At 58.4% G+C, this 12,016-nt stretch overlaps 5 protein-coding genes across 5 annotated transcripts; 4 read left to right on the top strand and 1 right to left on the bottom strand.

Annotated features, from left to right (window-relative positions):
• The first annotated feature begins 44 nt into the window (after positions 1 to 44).
• Positions 45 to 2,673, top strand: TRAVEDRAFT_143419 (uncharacterized protein). Its single transcript, XM_008037277.1, has 12 exons — positions 45 to 379; positions 442 to 520; positions 648 to 718; positions 769 to 1,144; positions 1,195 to 1,278; positions 1,329 to 1,394; positions 1,446 to 1,554; positions 1,607 to 1,931; positions 1,987 to 2,285; positions 2,343 to 2,372; positions 2,433 to 2,444; positions 2,505 to 2,673. The coding sequence occupies exons 1-12, from the start codon at positions 145 to 147 to the stop codon at positions 2,568 to 2,570; spliced, it is 1,752 nt and encodes a 583-aa protein (XP_008035468.1). The 5' UTR covers positions 45 to 144; the 3' UTR covers positions 2,571 to 2,673.
• A 658-nt stretch (positions 2,674 to 3,331) lies between these two features.
• On the top strand, positions 3,332 to 4,502 carry TRAVEDRAFT_44354 (uncharacterized protein; the record flags this gene model as incomplete). Its single annotated transcript, XM_008036822.1, has 3 exons — positions 3,332 to 3,354; positions 3,408 to 3,545; positions 3,599 to 4,502. 3 exons carry the CDS (start codon positions 3,332 to 3,334, stop codon positions 4,500 to 4,502), a joined length of 1,065 nt encoding a protein of 354 aa, XP_008035013.1.
• A 446-nt stretch (positions 4,503 to 4,948) lies between these two features.
• TRAVEDRAFT_44353 (uncharacterized protein) lies at positions 4,949 to 6,149 on the top strand (the record flags this gene model as incomplete). Its single annotated transcript, XM_008036821.1, has 3 exons — positions 4,949 to 4,977; positions 5,041 to 5,178; positions 5,234 to 6,149. 3 exons carry the CDS (start codon positions 4,949 to 4,951, stop codon positions 6,147 to 6,149), a joined length of 1,083 nt encoding a protein of 360 aa, XP_008035012.1.
• Positions 6,150 to 6,676: 527 nt separating this feature from the next.
• TRAVEDRAFT_44352 (uncharacterized protein) lies at positions 6,677 to 7,864 on the top strand (the record flags this gene model as incomplete). Its single annotated transcript, XM_008036820.1, has 3 exons — positions 6,677 to 7,330; positions 7,385 to 7,627; positions 7,682 to 7,864. The coding sequence occupies 3 exons, from the start codon at positions 6,677 to 6,679 to the stop codon at positions 7,862 to 7,864; spliced, it is 1,080 nt and encodes a 359-aa protein (XP_008035011.1).
• Positions 7,865 to 7,914: 50 nt separating this feature from the next.
• Positions 7,915 to 9,898, bottom strand: TRAVEDRAFT_27113 (uncharacterized protein). The gene is made up of 3 exons (XM_008036611.1): positions 9,118 to 9,898; positions 8,359 to 9,058; positions 7,915 to 8,304 (listed from the first exon to the last, which is right to left on the bottom strand). The coding sequence occupies exons 1-3, from the start codon at positions 9,539 to 9,541 to the stop codon at positions 8,223 to 8,225; spliced, it is 1,206 nt and encodes a 401-aa protein (XP_008034802.1). The 5' UTR covers positions 9,542 to 9,898; the 3' UTR covers positions 7,915 to 8,222.
• Between the last annotated feature and the right edge of the window lie 2,118 nt (positions 9,899 to 12,016).

Here is a 12,016-nt window from a genome sequence, read left to right as displayed (position 1 = left end):
CCGACGACCCCACGCATCCACACAACGCCTATTAGCCCCGTTCCGGCCGCCTTCCCCCCAACCTTTGCATCCTGCACCGTTCCGGACGCCTGCTACGCCTATCCTGGAATCGTCAGACCTGCTGTATGACCTGACCTACCGCAAATGGCGTCCTCGCTGCGCACCCCAGACAGCCCCCCTCATCTCGGTCGCGCGCCCTCTTACATCCACTTCACCCCGCGCCGCGCAATGGCCTCCTTCGAGAATCTGGTCGTGCTCGCGAACTATGAGGAGCACCTACGCGAAGCTCGGCGCGTCGTATGGAGAGACAGGGGCGAGAAGCCGGTCGAGGTGCTCGACCTCGGGGATTGCTTTGAGCACGCGTGCAGGGGCGGCCTCCGTACGTAGCCTTCAGTGCATACCGTCGCGGTTACTCACCGGCTCGCTGTATTGCGCTGATAGGGGCGGGAACTCTTGCGTTCGCGATCCGTTCAGGCGTGAACTTCATCCTCCTTCTGACCCGGATTAAGCGAATCCCCAAGTGAGTACATACCCACGAACGCACGAGACATCCCGCCCCGGAGTAGCTGGTTCATGTGTATTCTCTCCCTTGTGGAAGTAGCTGGTCACGGCACGCGTAAAGAGCTGCACTGACAGACGTTTGGTAGACGTTTCCGGCTGAGTTTGATCCGCCATGCACTCTTCGGAGAGGACTCCGTCCGATTTGCGGCCACGCTCGGTACGTCTACCGCCACCATCACGATACACCTGTACTGAAAGCGACACCAGCCTCATTCGTTGGCTTGTACAAGTTCATCCTTAATGCCCTGCCCATCCTTCTCCCTCAGCCACGCATAGATGAGACAACGCATTCTCGGACACGTTCCCTCTTCCGCGCCTCCATTCCGGGTGGCTCGGGGCAACCTGGGGCTGACTCTCCATTTGACGAGGAGGCCTCAGAAGATGTAGAACTTGGTATCCAACAACGGAAGAAGGGCGCACGACAGGCCAGGCTGTCGATGAGTGCTCAAGTGCACCAGATGTGGGTGCGGAAACGAACTCGGTGGTGGTACTCCGCGTTCGCGGGGTCCGTCGCCGGTGCGATCGCTATCATGTTTGAGAAGCGCGGTAGAAGAGTTGGCATCGCCCAACAAATGTTTGTCCGGTAAGTCGCATTGTACAGGTACGCGGGTGCGATGCTCACGACCCGCCTAGAGGCCTGCAGGGGTCGTTTAATGCCATGTCAGTGAAGTCGGGCTTCAAAATCCCTCATGGGGACGTGATCGTGTTCACACTTTGGTACGTTATGTTGTACAATGGGAACTGAGCGCGACCCTGACACCCAGAAGCTGTGGACAGATCATGTATGGGTTCCTCATGCGACCAGACACACTCCCATCATCGTATAACAGATGGTCTGTGCGAATGGTGCAATAATGTTTTTGTCCGCTGAACATCGTCTCTAGGATTCAAGTGGCCTCTAAAGTACCCGCTGACGGAGTCGCGCTCAACATGTCCCTTGTTCGTGATGGCACCTTCGACCCTCAGGTCATGGAGCACGTTTTGACCTATCCGGTAAGTCGCACTACACGCATCCTTCCATCACACCCCTCTGACGTCTCTGCAGGGTATTACTGCCAAGAATCATTCCCGCATCTTGGAGCTGCTCGCGGGTGCCAAGATCCCCGAAGATTTACGCACGTACGGTCCACCATACGGACCATGCGCCGCTGTGCACCCAGACATCGACTCCTGCTTGACAGTGCAGGTCGCGCACTTCTGGGAGGTGTTCCGTTGGATGCTGCCTATCTACGGCGCGCTGCACTTCATCCCCATGATGCTGTTCCGCCGAAATACGTTCATGAAGCGCCCCGCCCACATGCTGCTACGTGCCGCGCTGGGCACTGCCCGGAGCTCCGCCTTCCTTGGCGTCTTCGTGACCATCTTCCAGAGTACGCCGCTCGCGCTTTGCGCTGCCGGAGAAACGATTGCTTACTGCCCAAACAGCGTACTTCTGTGGCAAACATAACCTCTATGAGAGGCTCGTGGCGCTTCGGGCGCCCGGCGCTCGGTCGCTGCTGGCTGCGCTTGCGAAATGCTTGCCGCCATGGGTTTTGCAGCTGCTGATCGGGAAGTTCTCCTTCTTCGTTGGCGGCCTGCTTTCCGGCTTGTCGCTGTTCGTCGAGGAGAAACGGCGGCGGGAGGAGCTCGCCATGTATGTCCTGCCGAAGGGCCTCGAGAGCGCGTGGGTGATGGCGCGGGGCAAGGGGTGGGTGTTCGGGATGGGACGGTACGGGGACGCGTTGGTGAGTACTTGGTTAATCTATACGTTATGTGCAGGCGAGGCTGACTTATTTTTTGAGCTTACTGCAATGGGAATGGGCATGGTGATGGTGAGTTTTGGAGGTGTTACATAGCGATCGGGTGGAAGCTGACATTCATTGCCATCGCAGAGCACTTACCAGGTTCGTGATGCGTAGTCGTGTGCGGAGTGTGGCCGTACCAAACGCTGACCCCTCTCGCAGAATGACCCGCAGCACCTATCCGGCCTGGTCCGCCGCATACTCTACCAATTCGTCGGCCCCAACTAAGAGGCTGGCTCAAGTAATCATCGCCATACGGGGGCCGCTGACTTCCGTACTTTACGATATATCTAACAGTGTACGGTATAATGACTAGAGTCTGGAACGCTTCTCTACCCGGATCGATCTCAAGGACGCACTGTGGGTACCCTGACAGGTGATGTGACAAATTTCATTCGCTCTACAGTCTTCAAATACTTCCGTCTTCACTGCCAGTGTTTGCAGGACACACAGTACAGGGCATGCACTAACAGACTTATCGCCAGTAATGAAGAACACCATTACATGTGCGCGCGCAAGCCTCGTGGTGGCCAATATCTGACGTGTCGGCGTCAACCTTGGTCCCCGGTATTTCGACCCCGTCGCTGCCATACACAACAGTAGGTCCTCTCTCACTTTATGGGATCGCTTCTCAAACGATAGATCCAGTTTATCTCTTTTTGCAATCGGCAACTTACTATAGACCGTCAGATTCCTGTCACTAGGAAGGACAGGGTAATCCAATGGGCGACGACCTTGAAGGTCACTCAAACGCGCAAGTTCTGCAAAGGGTATTGTCAGTGCCCGAGCTGGGTCATTAGCGCGGCTTCGGTCCGAGGCTATACAACCCACGGGGGGTTAGGACGAAGTTCCGCCCATCCCATGAGGGTTGCGCATGCCTATGGTACGGAGCATATAGAAGCTGCCACATAGGCTTTGCTCCCCCCACAGTCACAGCCCTACTTTGGCTTCGACCATCACAAGCATAGTCCGCAGAACTCTCGTGAAAGATGAATGCTAACAAGTGGTACCTGTGAGTTGTATCAACATCGTCTACGAAACCCACACTGACAACTCTCACAACAGGTTTAATGTCGACAAACAGCAGCGAGCCCAAACCTTCTTCGGGACGCTGGACGAGTTACTGCTCGAAGGAACCCCTGAAGAGGATCCAGGAGGGCACACAGCGCTGCTCAACAGCCTCCGCACGCCGTGTTTGCCGAGGTAACTGCATCCCTCCTCCATTACCTGGCACCCTGCTGACCGGTTCGAATTAGAGAGGTCGATGAGTGGTTATCCGCGGGCGGTGAAACCAGACAACAGTCCCCTCTCGCATGGCTCCCTGTCGAACTGTTGGATATGGTCCTGGACGAGTTGTTGATGCGGGACGTGATCATGTTCGCAATCACCTGCAAGAGTCTGCTCATCACAACGGAACGGCGCGTCCTCGCCGTGTTGAAAGCTCTCCACGCTCCCTGGCAGAACGGCCGGCTCATCTTGCTCGGTATGGACGGCACATATAGGCGCGCTGACCTCCCCACTGGCCTCTTCAATGACGCGGAGTGGCAGCGGATTGCGACCACGCCCCCACCGCAGGCGCACAGAGGAGTGCTTGTGCAATCTGCCAAGGTCCTCGACATCTGGGGTCTCGCGCGGTACGAGATGACTCTCGGCGGACGTGACTCTCTATACCACCTGCGCAGGCGCGTGCCCACGACGTTGCGCCCCATCAGAGGCCCTTCCTACGGGCAGTGGAACACACCCTCCGGCGGGGTGTCTGCGAAGCGTAGCGATGGGCCAAGCGACTTCCGGATGTTCTCCATGCTTTGGGGGTGTGCGGGCGTGGCGTACCCGGAAGGGGCGCGCGTCCTGTGCAACATATCAAAGGGCGAGTATATCCGGGAGGACACCCTGACGGTTGCAAGGGACACGGACGCGACGCTGGCACATGCGTTTCTTGCTCGTATCGCTTGGTCGACACAGCTCTCCGTCACGGCGGAGTGCTTGGACTGGGCGAAAGAAGAGGTCAAGCACGGACCGTGGGCGGGCGACCGATTTTGCGTCGCGACGATGGACACGCTGCCGGTGCTTGGACGAGGAGTGGGTCCGTGGGCGGATGTGACGGACGCGGCGGATCGGCTGCTACGGGATCTCAAGGGAGTGGCCGTCCCTACATTCTAACCGGGCATATGCGTGGCCGGTGCGTGCTAGATTATCTGCCGATCAATCCTTCTTGGTGACTATGCGGACTAAACCAACCTGTTGTAGCTCATGGTGATCGCGACGTACCTTCTCATTCAGTGGCCAAGTTGCACACTTACATATACCAATCTGTGCGATACGAACGTCGGTATGTGGTATACTGCTACGCATATCTTCGTGCTCAGTCTCGTATGCAATGGTGCTGGGCAAATGCCTATCGCGCTGACCACCACATGCGCTTAGACGCCGCTGACCATGATCAACGCCTATGTCTTGGGCGTGGTTTCCGTCAGTCACGGCGCAGCTTTGACCTGAATCGCTTAACCACGGAAGACGTATAAATGGGTGCTCATTGGGGTATACCACCCCAACATATCCGTCTCTGTCTGTGTTGTACGTCCTTACTCGCTGAGCCACTCATCGAAATGGCTACACCTACTAGCAAGTGGCGTCTGTGAGTGGTACTCCTCCAGCGTGTTATAGACATGGCGGATACTGACGCGTTATTTCTCTGGAGCTTGAATATCGATCGGCAGCAACAGGCGGAGACCCTAAAAGGAACACTGGAATCATTACTCCTCCAGGGTACGAACGACGTGGATCTGGGAGGACATACAGCGTTGCTCAATTACCTGCGCACGCCATGCCTACCAAAGTGAGGGCATCCCTCCTGTGTGACCTTAATACCTGAGCTGACTATATCGAATCAGAGAGGTCGACGAGTGGTTGACAACAGGATCCATAGCGAGGCAGAACTGCCCGCTCGCATGGCTGCCCGTAGAGCTCTTGAGCATGATCTTCGACGACCTGCTCATGCGGGACTCGGTCATGTTCGCCATCACCTGCAAGAGCCTGCTCATCATAGGGAAATGCCGCCTGCTCGCCGTGCTGAAGTCCCTCCACGCCCCCTGGCAAAACAGCCGACTCATCCTGCTCGGAATCGACATCATCTCCGGACGCGCCGACCTGCCCGCCGGCCTCCTCACCGACGCGGAGTGGCGGAAAATCGCGAATGCGCCTCTGCAGAAGCCCCGATCGGGAGTGGCCCTGCGCATCACAGGGCTCAACCTCTATGGGCCGAGGTATCATAAGGCGGCGCTCGGAAAGCTTGACCCACTGTACCACCTGCGCAGGCGTGTGCCTATGGTACTGCGTTCGAGGGACAAGGGCCCTTCCTACGGGCAATGGACCACGCCCTCCGGCGGGGTGTCTACAAAGCCCAGCGAGGGTCCTAGCGACTTCCGGTTGTTCTCCGTCCTCTGGGGGTGCGCAGGCGTGGCATACCCCGAGGGCGCGCGGGTCCTATGCAACACGGTGAAGGGCGAGTACATCCGGGAGGACACCTTGACGGTTGCGCAGGACAGAGAGGACGTGACGCTGGCGCACGCGCTGCTCGCCCGTATCGCCTGGGCGAATGCGGATTACAATATTGCGGTGAATTGCGCGGAATGGGCTAAGGCCGAGATCAGGCGCGGGTCGTGGGCGGGCGACCGGTTCTGCGTTGCAACGATGAACACGCTGCCCACGCTGGGACCGGAAGTAGGTCCTTGGAAGGACGTGACGGACGCGGTGGATAGGTTGTTGAGGCACCTGAAAGATCCAGACTTTTACATGGGCCACGAGTAGATCATGGAGTGCAGACGTTCAAGGCATCAAAGGGGAAATTACACTAAGTATTCAGGTCTTTCGCAACGGATAACTTCAGATACATACTGAGGTGCACCCGCTATGATATAACGTCCCCAACACGACGCTAAGCTTAGTTTAAAGCTGCTTTCTGTACACTGCGCGGTGGCGGTGCACCTCGAACCAAATATGGCAAATCCCGACATGGCGTCCATGACCCTGCGCGTTTCGTTTTATACTACTACCACTTCAAACACTCGCAACTCAGTAAGTACGCACAATTGCGAAATGTAAACCGTCCGTTGGCTCCTCGACAAACGTGTGATGAATCTCAAATGACGGACGCCCGCGTTTGGGTGTGGAGAGGAGGGAGCGGCGCACAAGTGACGTCAGGCGGACTTCCGGGTGACGTCCCTCGCCATTAGGAGACGGCCCGTCAAGTGGCCCCGACCGACGCCTTATAACAGTCCGCAGCCCCCGTCGTCGCCCCCAATAACTCACTCAGCACCAACACCATCGTCGCCAACATGCTCTCCAACTCACTCCGTCGCGCAACTCGCACCCTGCCCTCCTCGACCCGTCTCTTCCACGCATCTTCCGTCACCGCGGCCCAGACAGCCCCAGGAAAAGACCCGCGGCTTTCGCAAGGAACGGTCAGCCAGGCGGGCAACAGGCACTCCCAAGACACACACGACCAGGCCGCGCGGGGCGGTCAACGCGTCGCGTCGGGGGAGCAATCCTCGGGCCCACACGATGCCGCGTCGCGTAAAGGCAACCAGAGCGCCGACCACTCCGAACTCTCGGGAAACCAGGAAGGCGTCGGTTTCGCTGACCAGGTCGGCTCTGCCTCCAGTACCGCTAACAAAAGTGCAGCGGCGGGAGAGGGGAAAGGCCGCGAAGAAGATGCCATGCCCGAGGGTTTGGCTGCGACTATCAAGAGCAAGCTCGGGCTAGGATCGAGCAGCGGTGGTGCGAAGCAGACCAGAGCATTCCACACGTCGGCGGCGCGCGCTGCGGCATCCACAGTCGGCCAAGCCCCCGACGCGAGCAGGGAGCCCAAGGAGCGCACCAATGCGGACCAGAACCCGCACTTGAAGCACAAGCCCGCCAGCTCCGCGCAGGCATCTCCCGACAAGGGCAAGGGAAACGCGGGAGAGAACCCAACGCTGCCGTCGCATCAGGTACGTGGACGTGTGCGCCGCATCTCATCCTGCAATGTGCTCACCGTACTCCAGTTTGACAAGAAATCCTCGTCTGGCTCACAGCAGAAGCGCACCTTCTCGATGTCTGCACGTCGTCTTGAGGACAAGAAGCACACGGCCGATTCGTATTTCAAGGACGTCGACAACACTCCTCCGGCTTCGTCCAAAACGCATCAAGTCGACGGTTCCGGGACCGGGTCACAGATTCGTCGCCCGAATGAGCCTATGACGGGAGAGTTCTCGCGTGCTGGACCTGAAAGCAAGGAGTATGAGACCGTAAGCACCCACTTCGCATCTCGAAACAGAACATGAGACTTACACTGCCCACAGACGACCAAGAATGGCCAGTATGATACACCTCCCGACCAGGGTCCGGAGTCAGAACAGAAGGGGCGGTATGGGAACATGGCCAAACTCGACGGTAGCCAGTCCACCGACAAGGGTGTGAGCAACAAGGATGAAGGACCGGAAGGTGCAAGCAAGGGTGGTCGGAAGCCGGAGGGCCGTTCGTGAATATCAGGAACGCGCGGATCTGGTCGTGCAGAGAACAGAGTGTACCAGTAGAGCTCATTGTAATTGTGATTTGTAGAACAACGCCTGAATCGCATCATGGTCTGGTACAGAAGTACAACACCCGAGATATGTACAGCCCATGCAGGTACAGTGTCCCAACAAGAAGTTCAGCACAGGCGCAAATCTACACAGCAAACTCCAGAGAGGGTATAGACGGAGCACTCGTAGCATAGCAGCAAGAATCTCTCTCACTGGCCGACTTGTCCGGTCACGCTGACAAGCTGCAAACGTTAAAATCAAACCAACAACGGCCAACTAACCAAGAAGAAGCCCAACGAGCACTGCGCCGAGCGCCGGCTCAAGCCCGCAGACTGCCCATACGGCGCGACGCGAACCCATGCAGGAACTCGCGACACAAGTCCCGCAGCTCCCAGTCATAGCTACCGCCGCCCGCGTCAGCACCAACCAACCCACGAGAAAAACAAAACACTCACTACGTCCGATCCTCCAACTCCGCATCCTCCTTCAAGTCCTCCGCCCTTGCCCTTGCGCTCAGCTCCCGCCCCAAGAACGTGAGCAAGTCCGCGTCCGTCACCAAGTACCGGTAGCGCAGCACCTTCCCCGTCGCGACCTCGAAGTGCATCACCGCCCCAGGGTCGTGCCGCGCACGTCCGTGGCGGCGCGCGGGGACCGGGTAGCGCACCTCCCAGTTGCACACCGCGACGGGATCGTGTGTCAGCACTGGGGTAGTCGTGTTCGCCGCGGGGGGCAGCGCGATGCCTGTGAGAGAGAGCGGGAGCACCCAGGAGGCAGAGTCGTCGATCCAGCGCCAGCCGACGCGGAACGCCGGCCACGGCTTGTGCTGGGCCGCCCCCGCCGCAGGGGCAGGAGATCTGCGCCCGACGATGGCGAGCGCGGTGGGGCGCCCGTAGAGGAAGGGCGCGTACGCGAGCGCGTCGGGGAAGGGCGCGCTCGCCGCGGCGGTCAGGGCGGACGCGGGGTCGGGCTCGAGCTCGTCGGGGGGCAGCGTGGCGAGCATGCGGAACCCGCGCCGCGCGTACTTTTCGAGCCCGGCCGAGCGGCGCTTGGAGCGGCCGCGGCAGGAGGAGGAGAGGAGGGAGAGGCGCTTCTCAAGCGTGGCGCGCGGGAAGAGGCAGTAGGCTTTCTCGTAGCTGATCACGTTCATCACGCATGCTAGATATTGGGGCGTTCAGTGGTATATAGGCGAAGGGCTGGGGATGTGGGGTACGCACTGGAGTGGAAGGCGAGGATGGCCTCCATGGGCGTGTTCTTGGCGACGATGATCTGCACCTTGAGCGGGCGCGGCTCCCGCTCTTCCAGCTGCACCTCCAGCTCCTCTTCCGACTCCTCCGCAACGACGCGCTGGGCCCCCAGCCTCGGCGCGGGCTTCGTGAACGTCAGGATCGCCGCGACCCCAGGCATGCTGTAAATCCCGTCCTCGCGCGTCGTCATCCCATGCACGACCTCGACCTCAAACCGCGGGTCCTGGTGCTCCGTCGGCGCAAACGCATACCCCTCCTCGACCAGCCACCGTCCGACCTCCCGGCGGTGCCTTGCGTGCACGTACAGGTCCAGGTCCGACTCTGGGTACAGCGTGCGGTCGAAGAACTGGAGCGCGGACGAGCCCGAGACGAGCGTGCCCGTGCGCGCCTGCATTGCACGAAACGCCCTTGCCCGTGCATAGAGCTCCGTGTGCGCGTGCGGGGCCGGGGACGCGCAGAAGGACGCACAGGGGGCGAAGGGGGAGGGGAAGAAGCGCGCGAGGAGGCGGTCGATGTCGAAGGCGAGGCGGGTGTAGGCGGCGATGGCGCGGTGTGCGGCGCGGCAGGTGCGGGCGAGGCGGAGGAGGGCCGCGGCGGAGACGGCGTCGAAGATGGGCTCGTAGATGAGCTCGATGTGCAGGATGCGCTCTGCGAAGAGGGCCTGGGGGATGTGATATGTCGGTTAGATGGTACTTTTGCATCGGAGAGTGGGCGTATGTATCCGATAAGGCTCATAACATCTCGCTAGAGTGGTAACGACTCCTAACGATCTCAAAACCGGTAATAATCGTACGTACACGAGACTGTAAGGGCATGTCTTGACGCGCCCGAGGGTACTATGTACAGAGGGCGACGGGGCCGGTGGAGGTATCGAGGCGAGTCGACGGCGGGGTGCTCACGAGGAGCTCTGCCGTTGTCTAGACGTCTACCGATAGTTCTTCGGCTACGAGGGTGCCTCGTGCGGGAAGGGGAGAGCACAACAACGTTGACCTCGTTCCCGGACGCGTCCGGTGCGTGTCGTTCAACTTCCAGCTCACGTGCACTATTAGGCCTGGTTGTGTAATACTTACCTCAGAGAGTACGTACTGAGACTGACAGGAACTATCGCACGCTATAGCAGACTATGCATCGTGCATTTAGTGGGCTACTGCATGCACAACCGCGTCGGATTTGTCCAGACCTCCGAAGTGCGGCGCGGCGCGACGCGTCGATGCAGATCGCGGACACGTCTGTCACAGATCATGCATGCTGTGACATGGGCGATCAATCGATCGGAGGTGATCGAGGAGGTGGTCCTCGGCGTTCTACGTTCGGACTGCTCGCTGGACTTGCCTCCGCCGCCGCTGGACGTGAACCCGGCGTTCTGGGGCGCCTTGACCACTAACCACCACCACCTGCGTTGTTCCCACGCTCCCCCAAGCGTGCGGAAGGCGTGCCATGGTAAGAAATGAGCATATGTACGCCTGGGCGTGTCCCTAGGAGTGTGTAGCCCGCAGTCTGAGTGATAGGAAGCGGCGGAAGTGATGTAAACAGAAGGTAAGTACGAGATTGTGTCCTCTGAAACGGCTATGCCTGCATAGAGCGGATGCCTGCATGATGCGGATGCCCACACATGTGTGGATGCCCGCGCGCGTGCGGATGCCTACGCGATGAGTAGATGCCCGCCATGCAGCGGATGCCCACAATGAAGTGGAGGCCTGAGTGGGCAATGGATGGTTATGTGGGCAGGAGAGAGCGATGACGCGGCCTGAGAACTGGGCGCCAAACAGACATATGAGATACCAAGCGAGCACGGCGGGCGAGCACACCCATAACTAAGCCCGATCCTTCTGAGCCACGGCGCAAACATAATGCAAGGAGCCCGGAGAGCAACGGGTGCATCAACCTGTGGTGGGAGTACGGTATGATCTCGACGAACTCCTGTAACGCGCAATGCGCAACCGGATGGCCGGGACCTGAGTGACCGAGCTGGGCGACTGTCTGCATCTGGCAGGCATGGCTAGCGAAATGGAATACCATATAGGAGCAGAGACGGGACTGCAATTTGGAAGGGACTAGTAACTGCAAGAAACAGCCGCATCTGCTTGACTCAGAACCAACCTGCGGCTAGTGACCGGGATGCTAGCATGCAGAATAGGTGAGAAAGTACACCGCCTCTACTGCCTCCTAAACATAAGGCATACAATATAATAGAATACAACTTGCCCTGTCTGGCTCCTAATCCACCAGGACCCCTGCATATGATAGACTCCAGTACCAGAAGTGACAACTGAAGGCAATCTATCCCTGCACCGCACGACTTGCCATGAACCTATACAGCCTCAATCTGCATGGAAGAGTGATTAGTTGGCGTCATATACCTGACCTAACTAGCTCCCTCTGCTACCACTGCTGCCACAAATGAGTGTGTACCTTGAGACATAGAATCAGATCCAAATTAGATGATCTTGAACAGCTTCAAATGGAGCTAGACGCAATTCGCTTGCGCCGCTGCCTGAATGTTCTATTCAGTAGACTGATTTCTGGGCATGGAAGCCCTAGAACAGCATTCAGAACAGCCCCACATCCCTATTCAGAGAGATTACCTGCCTGCTTGCCAAATGAACTAGTTTTATCATGGCGTAACTCGCGACCGCCCGTGGTGAATAGCTTCCAGTAGGGAATAGCACACCTAGATAGAACCTAGAAACCCCAAATAGTGCATGAACCAGCCCTATATGGATAAAATGAATGATTGGGTATGGACCCTTGGGCCTGAGCCCATATAAAACAGAAACAGAATCCGGATGTGGCGCTGCTAGAACCAGCTAATCAAATGTGAACTAGACTTTTAAAATAGGCCCTGCCCTGTAAAGTTATAAAAGGGCAG

Source organism: Trametes versicolor (genome assembly GCF_000271585.1).
Source record: "Trametes versicolor FP-101664 SS1 unplaced genomic scaffold TRAVEscaffold_3, whole genome shotgun sequence".
NCBI lineage: Eukaryota > Fungi > Basidiomycota > Agaricomycetes > Polyporales > Polyporaceae > Trametes > Trametes versicolor.
The sequence above is the reverse complement of the archived record's forward strand: the minus strand, read 5'-3'. Positions and strand labels throughout refer to the sequence as shown.

Bases quoted from the DNA above. Each gene is read 5' to 3' on its own strand.
- TRAVEDRAFT_143419 (XM_008037277.1), top strand. From the start codon at position 145: ATGGCGTCCTCGCTGCGCACCCCAGACAGCCCCCCTCATCTCGGTCGC. The intron at 719-768 runs GTACGTCTACCG...AAGCGACACCAG, and splicing joins CCGATTTGCGGCCACGCTCG to CCTCATTCGTTGGCTTGTAC. The intron at 1,395-1,445 runs GTCTGTGCGAAT...CATCGTCTCTAG, and splicing joins CCATCATCGTATAACAGATG to GATTCAAGTGGCCTCTAAAG.
- TRAVEDRAFT_27113 (XM_008036611.1), bottom strand. From the start codon at position 9,541: ATGCAGGCGCGCACGGGCACGCTCGTCTCGGGCTCGTCCGCGCTCCAG. The intron at 9,059-9,117 runs GTGCGTACCCCA...CCCAATATCTAG, and splicing joins CATCCTCGCCTTCCACTCCA to CATGCGTGATGAACGTGATC. The intron at 8,305-8,358 runs GTGAGTGTTTTG...GGGCGGCGGTAG, and splicing joins GAGTTGGAGGATCGGACGTA to CTATGACTGGGAGCTGCGGG.